At 34.8% G+C, this 10,009-nt stretch overlaps 1 protein-coding gene across 1 annotated transcript in view; it reads right to left on the bottom strand.

Moving 5' to 3' along the window:
- The window catches only part of LOC107585761 (glia-derived nexin-like), a 22,240-nt gene extending 13,211 nt beyond the window's left edge, over positions 1 to 9,029 (bottom strand). The window contains exons 1-6 of the mRNA XM_016272916.1: positions 8,917 to 9,029; positions 5,347 to 5,627; positions 5,001 to 5,228; positions 3,201 to 3,398; positions 2,430 to 2,628; positions 747 to 844 (exon numbers count right to left, since the gene is read on the bottom strand). Coding sequence (XP_016128402.1) covers positions 747 to 844; positions 2,430 to 2,628; positions 3,201 to 3,398; positions 5,001 to 5,228; positions 5,347 to 5,602 — 979 coding nt within the window. The 5' untranslated portion in view covers positions 5,603 to 5,627; positions 8,917 to 9,029. The remainder of the gene's footprint in view (positions 1 to 746; positions 845 to 2,429; positions 2,629 to 3,200; positions 3,399 to 5,000; positions 5,229 to 5,346; positions 5,628 to 8,916) is intronic.
- Positions 9,030 to 10,009: the final 980 nt, after the last annotated feature.

Genomic DNA, 10,009 nt, shown 5'->3' on the forward strand with positions numbered 1-10,009 from the left:
TCAAAACATTTGGGATAATGTAAGTACACAAGTCAGCAAAATATATAACACTGTTCTAGTGGTTTTTGGATATTTTAATACATATTTTTTTACATATTGTGCCTTTAAATGAAAGATTTAAGAATGTGAAGGGCTTTAAATCCTGTAAAAGTGATCGTTCACCAAAAAAGAAACATTTTGTCATCATTTACTCATCCTGCTGTCATTCCAAACCCCAATGACTTTCTTCCGTTCCCTGTGCAATGACATTTCATACTGCACATGCCTGTCAAGCTCCAAAAAGAGCTTTTATGATACTTTTTGATCCTGTTTGGAGCCTGACAGACAGTCTTTGTATGGAAAAATTCTCCTTTTGTGTTCCACTGAATAGATAACAACATGTGGCTGAGTAAATGATGATAGATTTCATTTCTGATTGAACTGAAGTTTCTTTATAGTTTAAAGTGAAATGGCACAGTGATTCACTGCTCACTGCAATTCAGGTTAAAGTTTGTGGCTTAACAGCATGAATTATGGTAATAAAGCACAGGCTTTGAGGAGAATTATCTGGAGCTGTGCGGAGCTGGGAGCGTCTCTGGATGGTGACCAGAGCTCTGACTCATTTTCTCACTTCACTGAGAGACGTGATTCATGCGGCTGAAGTTCACAGTCATCAGCCAAAGATATAATTCGGTCAAACACAAACATATGCACATAAAATGAACTTATGAAGAAAATGCTGCACATGACTGACAGCTGTCACTCACTCAGGTGTCTGAAATCAGCTTTGATCTGACTGAAGATGTCTTTGATTCCCATCGCTGTGAGAGGACCCTCCAAATCCACCTCGTCCTCTGCTGTGAATCTACTCGGAGAAGAGGAGGAGAAAGCATGAGTGCTGATTGACTGGCAAATCATGAATCCAGATATGAGACTCACTAGAGATCAGACCAGTGTGGTATTGTTAACTAACTGTATTATTGTTAACTGAAACTAAACTTAAAAATCCTAAAACATTTTTTTGGTCATTGAAATACAGCTGAAATTAAATAAAACATAAATATTAGATTAAATGTCATAATAATGAGATTAAAAAGTAAAAATTACAACATACTGAGTAATACTGAGATAATTATAAGATTGTCTCATAATTATGACAAAGTCAAAATTATGAGATACTAAGTAATTATACAAAAGTCATTATGAAATAAAAATTCCAGATGATGATATTCTAAGTCAGAAAAGTTAATTATGACATACTAAATCATAATTATGAGATCCAAAGTAAAAATGATGACATACTGAGTCATAATTATAAGATTATCTCACAATTGACAAAAAGTTTAAATTATGATACTAAGTCATAATTATGAGATACAAATGTCATTATGACAGTCAAAATTATGACAAACTGAGTCAAAATTATAAGATTCTCATAATTATCACAAAAAGTCAAAATTATGAGATACCATGTCCTAATTATGAGATACAAATGTGACTGACATAAAAAGTCAAAATTATAACATACTGAGTCATAATTATGATTATCTCATAATTATCACAAAAAGTCAAAATTATGAGATACCAAGTCCTAATTATGAGATACAAATGTGACTGACATAAAAAGTCAAAATTATGAGATACCAAGTCCTAATTATGAGATACAAATGTGACTGACATAAAAAGTCAAAATTATGAGATACCAAGTCATAATTACAAGATACAAATGTGACTGACATAAAAAGTCAAAATTATGACATACTCATAATTATAAAATGATCTCATGATTATATCAAAAAGTCATAAGATACTAAGTAATAATGATGAGATACAAACGTTATGACATAAAATTCCAAATGATGATATTCTAAGTCAGAACAGTTATAATTATAACATACTAAATCATAATTATGAGATAAAAAGCCACAATTATGACATAGAGTAATAATTATGAGATACAAAAGTCATTACAAAAAGTCCAAATGATTCAATAATAATTCATAATTATGAGATAGAAAAATTATAATGACATACTATATCATAATTATGAGAAAAAAGTCACAATGATCACATTAAGTCATAATTATAATTAGTCAAAATTATAAGATAAAAATCAATTATGACCAAAATTAGATAAAGTCGTATTTATGGCAAAATGTGATAATTGTTTATCTTACTAAGACTTAGCATCTTATAATTTTTTGCATCATTTTGACTTTAAATTTTGACATAATTGACTTAATATTCAACTAAATATATAGACATATTAATATTAGTCAGTTAGTATTAGTCAATATTAAGATTTAATATTGACTAAATATTATAATAATTAATACATTCTATATTAATTCATTCTAAAATAACACTGCATCATCCAAAAGATGCCGACTGATTCAGAGGGAAAAAAGAAAGTGAATATTAAAGGATAACGCTAAGGACGGGAATCTCACTTTGGCATCAGGAGGTGCATCCTCCTCTGGACCAGCAGTTTGGTCCAGCTTTGGACGGTCGCTGTGGAGATGTGTGGCAAGACGGCTGACAGGGGCGTGGCCTCTTCTGACGGCAACGCAATAAACATGCTCATGCTGTTGCCATGATACGGCAGCTCGATCACTGTATACTTCAAACCTTCTGGAGTGCTTGCTTGACCTGCAGAGAGAACGAAAACAAATAAATACATTTATGCTGCTAATAAAGAGTCAGATGGTACACTTGACTATTAAATATTAGTTTTATTAACCTAAATTTCAGCATATGAATGTTCCTCAAAAACCAATATCCAACACACGCGTGTGTGGATCATATCCCAGTCACCCCTGTGTGAACCTTAGAAATGCAGTCCTTTCGTACGGTCTATAAAACACTTTATTCTGCTTGTAAAGTGCTTATATCAAAACTAGTAAAACAGCAGTTTATGGTGTTTTCATGGATTAAATCCGTCTGACGATGGCCAGACACTCTTGGCGTTTGCATTAGAATTAACATTTTACACTATTTTATTCCTATCTGCTGGGTTATGAGGAATTGTAAAGTTAAAATACACCAGCGTTCCCAGCGATTTAAAAAGTAGCCACGTTTTTATTGCATCGCCGTCTCTGGAAAACAGTTCTACACATAGCCAGACAATGGCATGAATCACGTAGCGGGAAAATCTTGTATTACTCAACAGTTCTGAATGTGTGTGAGTGTAATATCTGACGCAACCTCCGAGAAAATCTCACCTATGCTAAAGACAGAGAGCTGGGACATCATGGGAACTTTGTATGTCTTTCCGTCTCCTGCAGTAAAACTTCTGGGTTTGGTGTTCTGGGCTTGGAAACGGGATTTCCAAAGGCCTTTAAAGTAAATGGAATTTACAGCCACCAACCGAGTCATAACCGGATCGAACATATCTGCCTTGACAAGACTGGGAATTTGGCCTGATAAAAAAAAAAACACCAGCAGGTTATATATATTAATATTACATATATTTATACAATATTAGTATTATAATTAGTTGCCACTTCACACAAATGTAGTACTAAATAAGGGCCGTCTCTGGAAAACAGTTCTACACATAGCCAGACAATGGCATGAATCACGTAGCGGGAAAATCTTGTATTACTCAACAGTTCTGAATGTGTGTGAGTGTAATATCTGACGCAACCTCCGAGAAAATCTCACCTATGCTAAAGACAGAGAGCTGGGACATCATGGGAACTTTGTATGTCTTTCCGTCTCCTGCAGTAAAGCTTCTGGGTTTGGTGTTCTGGGCTTGGAAACAGGATTTCCAAAGGCCTTTAAAGTAAATGGAATTTACAGCCACCAACCGAGTCATAACCGGATCGAACATATCTGCCTTGACAAGACTGGGAATTTGGCCTGATAAAAAAAAAACAGAGCAGGTTATATATATTAATATTACATATATTTATACAATATTAGTATTATAATTAGTTGCCACTTCACACAAATGTAGTACTAAATAAGGCCTAAAAAACACACTTTTTCCAACAAATTGTCAATGAAAGGACATCATCAAGAGGTCAAACTAAATATAAATATCAGCCGTTTTTGTTTTGTGATCATTTTGTATGAGATTTTGCCATAAAAAAAGTGAATACAGTTTATAATCCTGATTTGAGTGATTTTGTAATAAATAAATCAATAGTTTGTATAATAAGTAATTTAAATAAGTCATTTTAAAATAAAATGTCAAATTAGAATAAGTCATTTTTCAGTTATTGACAAATTTCCAATAAATTCAAGAAAATTATTCATTTGTTTTCTTATATAATTTTCATATTAAAAATATATTAAATAATAAATGTATTACTTTTTTTAAAATAAATAAATAAAACAAATTACATTTGTATACTGGAACAAAATGTTGTTTTAGTTACCTCTAATTATTATTAATTAAATAAAGTTTATTTTTTCTTATAATAATGTGGAAAATGATTTTAAGATTAACAATTAAGTTAATAATTAATTCATAAATAAATAAATATAAAACAAACAAATAAAGTTATTGAAAAAAATTCTATTTTCTATCATTTGAAGAAAAACATTGTTTATTCTTTTAACAATTTGAAAAATATTTTTAAGATTAATAATTAAGTAATTAAACAAATAAATACATTTTGTACATTTGAACAAAATGTTGTTTTTTTAGTTATTGATAAACATCCTATAAATTTGGATTTTTTTTTAAAGATTAAGAATTCCAAAAATGTAAGATTACAAATATTTCTCTACCACAAAAATTGATTATCGGTTCAACCGATTTGTGCTTCTAATACTTTAAAAATAATAATGGTAACCCAGTTTGTAGACTATTCATGGAAAGTGCCTATTACATTATTATACTATTAATATAAATATTCTACAAGTTACATATTTAACAAAAAAAAATAAAGCTCTCAGGGCTAAGAGCTTATTCAAGGATAAATATGACATTTCAAGAGATATTGTATTGTAAAAATCCTTTTTAATGAATGCAGGTTAGAGGTAGGGGTACCAGATGCAGGGGTCAGCTGTACCTTTGGTGCTGTTCTTCACCCATTCATTGATGGTTTCTGCAGCCTTCTCTGGGTCGCTGTAGTCTATGGTTTGACTCTCACACATGAAGTTCTCCCTGTTGGCTGTCAGGAAGGCTTCCTTCATGCTGAAGCCCTCGTTGGGGAACAGCGCATTGGCAATCGTCACAATATCAGCGTTGGATTTGGTCGTTAAGGCCTTATGCAACTTCCGCAACATTTTATATGGACCTGAGAGCAGAATCAACACACAAAAATCAGTTTGGAGATGTCATTTACAGACTTGAGATTCCTATTTTTTTAGCATTTCAATGCACAAGTACTGCAAATGAAACCAGAGCAAACACACTTGTCTTCTTGTATTTGAGGCCTGTGAGAAGCTGGCGGCGAGTGTCCCCGTGGGCCCCGGGGAGCAGCATGCCCAGGACAGAGGCCACGCCGTGAGGAGACAGGACCACATTCTCCTGCGGTTTGTCCTGGACCACACGCAAAAACACCTGCAGGCCGAGATCAGAGCCTCGCTCTCCGTAAGACGGGGACTGAGACGCCGAAATGCTCAGAGAACAAACTGCCACCAACACACAGAGCTGCAACGCCACAAACATCGTGAGGGACACACAGGCAGCTCACCTGAAGAACAGAAAGAGACGGGGTGATGAAGAAAAAATAATGCTCACAAGAACTGTTTTTATTCTTTTTATAAATACATGTTTCACTATTTTTATGCATTTCATTGCTTATGGATTACAAACAGGACTACAAACAAAACATGTGTGCTGCTTCAAGAACTAAAAGTAAAAGGGAATCAAAATGGTGTATTTACTTTCCTAACACATTCTAATGGTGTATTTACTTTCTAATACATACAGTATCTCACAGAAGTGAGTACACCCCTCACATTTTTGTAAATATTTTATTATATCTTCTCATGTGACAACACTGAAGAAATGACACTTTGTTACAATGTAAAGTAGTGAGTGTACAGCTTGTATAACAGTGTAAATTTGCTGTCCCCTCAAAATAACTCAACACACAGCCATTAATGTCTAAACTGCTGGTCACAAAAGTGAGTACACCCCCAAGTGAAAATGTCCAAATTGGGCCCAATTAGCCATTTTCTCTCCCCGGTGTCATGTGACTCATTAGTGTTACAAGGTCTCAGGTGTGAATGGGGAGCAGGTGTGTTAAATTTGGTGTTATCGCTTTCACTCTCTCATACTGGTCACTGGAAGTTCAACATGGCACCTCATGGCAAAGAACTCTCTGAGGATCTGAAAAAAAGAATTGTTGCTCTACATAAAGATGGTGTAGGCTATAAGAAGATTGCCAAGACCCTGAAACTGAGCTGCAGCACGGTGGCCAAGACCATACAGTGGTTTAACAGGACAGGTTCCACTCAGAACAGGCCTCGCCATGGTCGACAGGCCTTCAACCTCCAAGACGACCACCGCCTTGCTAAAGAAGCTGAGGGTAAAGGTGATGGATTGGCCAAGCATGGGCATCCTCAAACGGAAGGTGGAGGAGCGCAAGGTCTCTAACATCCACCAGCTCCAATATAACATATTTAAAACAAATGAAGGATAAAACACATTTAAAACCCTTAATTTGATGATTGTAAGCACAAAGTCTTTCCTGACCCAAAGAATGGGAATCATAGTAAAATGTCTCAAGGTATTCCATGTTCACATCAAACCTGTCCAGACATCTGATCCACGGCTCATTCTCACATGATAACTTACAACATTTACACAAAGCACAACACAAATATCTGCTTCTCTCCGAGATCTCAGATTTTCTCGGAGATCTCGATCTAATCGGTATTCTCCAAAGCACAGTGATTTTCCGGGACACAGACTCTTTTTATTTTTTTGCACAAATGTTTCTTGAGTAAAGAACGGCTCCAAGCAACACACATTTCCACAATCCTCGGGTCTCTTGGATCTGTGCACACACACTCACACACTCCTGAGCTATTCTGTTTCCCGTCACACAGCCCTGCGGCTCAGGAATTTATTTGATTAAGGAAAGTGAGTGTGTGTGTGTGTGTGTGTGTGAGAGCATGTGTGTCTACTTAACCATATTTTGGGGACAAATTTGTACCCAGAAGTACAAAAACCTGATCAAATCTACCAAAACCTTTTCTTAGAATTGCAACTCTGAGAAGAAAAAAAATATATGTTTTTCCATTCCAATTTAAAAATTAATTAATTAATTCTCAGAATTCTGAGATTACATCTCGTAATTCTGTATTTTGCTTCCGCCATGAAATAAAAATTAAAAAAGGAAATTATAACTTTTTATTCTTATTGTAACTTTTTAATTTATTCTATTATTTTTTAATTTATTCTTTTTGTTCTGACAATTCTTAAATTTTCTCAGATTTTTGAGTTCGTATTTCACAATTTAGACTTTTCTTAGAACTGCAAGGGGAAAAAATTTCAGAATTGTTAGATATAAACTCAGAACTGTGAGATGAAAAAAGTCTTAATTTTGAGATGAAAAGTTGCAATTACCTTGTTTATTTTTTATTCCATGGTGGAAGTGGACTTGGCTAGGTTAAAGTAGCCAATGCAGTGTCCACATTTTGATACTGAAGTAAATGTGTAAGTATGTATGTGTGTGTGTGTGTGTGTGAGAGAGAGAGAATGACGAGCACAGTCAGTATTGCAGTGATTATTTAATGGTGCAATTAAGAAAGGAACAGAAAATGTGAATGCTTAGAATTGTTTAAAATTACACCATAATATCCTATCACTCTACTGACATATTGTTGTGATCAATCATTCACTAGTGCATTTCACAGCTAGCATAACTATCATTCCTGACAAATATTATGACCATTAAACCATATTAAGCACACAATTAATCATACAGCACATTAAACCATATTAAGCACACAATCCTTCATAACCTTCAAAACAGAACTGATTTGGTCTGATGTTTGTCTTGAAACATTGATTTGCTAACATTCTCATTAAGTTATGAAAACGTTATTTCCGAATGTTCTCTGAACATTCAAAACACCCAGTTTTTTTTCAATAGGTTTTAAAAACTTTTTTTTGTTTGGTTGGTTGGTTATGTAAACATTCCACTTAATCATTTTCAAACATTATGGGAATGTTACTTTTAAACGTTCTCTAAACATTCCAAACAAGTAACGTTAGTAACATTAAAAAAAAAAAAAGTTCCACGAACAATGCATAAATGTTTTAAGAATATTATTAAGACACAAAAATGACTTTGAACAAACACTCTGTAAATGTTAATATAACTTTGAGAGAACCTTGCCAGAACGCTCTGAGAACGTTCACTGTTAAACAGGTGCCAGCTGCATTAAACTAGTCTTAAAAATCAGTCATCTATTTTTCTTCTTCTTTAAGACTAGTCATAACTTTGTAAAGTCAGTTACATAAAAAAGTAGATTGTTCTACTTTGAATCCAAAAAGTAAGACCGATTACCACTTTTTCAACTCCTAGCTGGTTAAACTAGTTCTTAATACATAGGATGGTCTTAACATAGAGGCTAAGTTTATCCAACTGGCCCCTGCAGGTCTATTTTGATGTTGATCTGGTCTGGTCTGGTATACACTGGTCTTAAGACAGTTAAACAGTGTTTTCTGTCAACTGCGTGAGTAAAGCGTTGTCTTCCGATGACCGCAGTGACCTTTTTATAGCAGCTTCAGCAACTGCGTTTAATTATAGGCTTTAAAACTCATTCTGAACACAAATAGGGGCGGGGGTCTAGAACTGAAATCAACAACTCAGAAACAATCCCTCATCCTCCACATCCCTCATATGTTAGTATAGATCAATAATAACATCTAGGAATTACAACAGCAGTAGCAGATGCCTGATTTAAGTATAAACCAACCTGGACAGTCTGTGAGGTGACAAATAAGCTGCAGTATGCTCCACTAACCTGGACAAGCAGCTCTAATTCTTCAGATAAGTTACGCAGGTAATGTTAGAGACGCGTGTGTTCCGCGAGCGTCCGTGTCCGTGTGCGCCTCCGTTTATTTCGCTCTGTCTTGAGCGCCGGACTCCGCCTCCTCATAAATATACGAAAGACGCTATAAATATTAATTAAGTAAGCCTGACGTCATTTGGTTGACGTCCAACCACGCAATACTATCGGCCGCCGAATATTCCGTTACGTAATTAATATTCATGAGCCAGGCCGTCGCATTAGTAGAATTCGGGGAAGGGTCGCAAAAAAAAAAAAGCTTCAGCGAAACTTTGATTAAACTCTAATTAATGTAAACAGGAAATGACACACACGCGGAAGAATAATGATTAGTGCGGCGGATAATTATATGCTTTCACAAAGCAATGACAAATGGGCATTGGGACACAACTGTTGTGCAACTGGAATCTGAAGACGTGACTAACGATCATTAACTTGGCAGTATCTATGGGTGCCACCTGAATACCATGGCAAATGAGTATTGGTTATTTTAGAGGGTTTTGACATGCTATATTGGTAATCTCATATACTAAATAGGCTACAGTGCATTGGAGTACCATGCAATTTGAATATGGCAATCATTCAGTAGACCATGGTACCTTCACAGTGTGTTTTTGTAAGGTGTGGCTAGTTGCTTTTCTATAAAAACTGTGCTGATCTCTTTTAAAACCTCATCCTGGTCTTGCATTATACAAACAAGACATCTACATTGCTAAATCAGTCTGTTTGAAGTTATATTATGCATGTCTTTTATATCACATCAGTTTATTCAACTTTGATTTCTCTTATAAAGGAAAGAGAACTATGGAAGATTTTTGTATTTTTTTATACTGTGGTGGGAAAAGTAGGGGGTTTTTTTAGCTTACAATTCTGAGAAATTAGAAACGCAAGATATAAACTCAGAATTGCAAGATATAAACATTTCTTAGAAGAAAAGTCAGAATTGTGAGATGCAAACGTAGAGTTGTTAGATAAAAATGTTTTTTTTTATTCTGTTGTGGGGGAAAAAACTGAATTGTGAGGGGGGGGGGGGGGGGGGAAAAAATTA

The sequence above is a fragment of the Sinocyclocheilus grahami genome, unplaced genomic scaffold (assembly GCF_001515645.1).
Source record: "Sinocyclocheilus grahami isolate Dianchi unplaced genomic scaffold, SAMN03320097.WGS_v1.1 scaffold74.1, whole genome shotgun sequence".
In the NCBI taxonomy this organism is placed as follows: domain Eukaryota; kingdom Metazoa; phylum Chordata; class Actinopteri; order Cypriniformes; family Cyprinidae; genus Sinocyclocheilus; species Sinocyclocheilus grahami.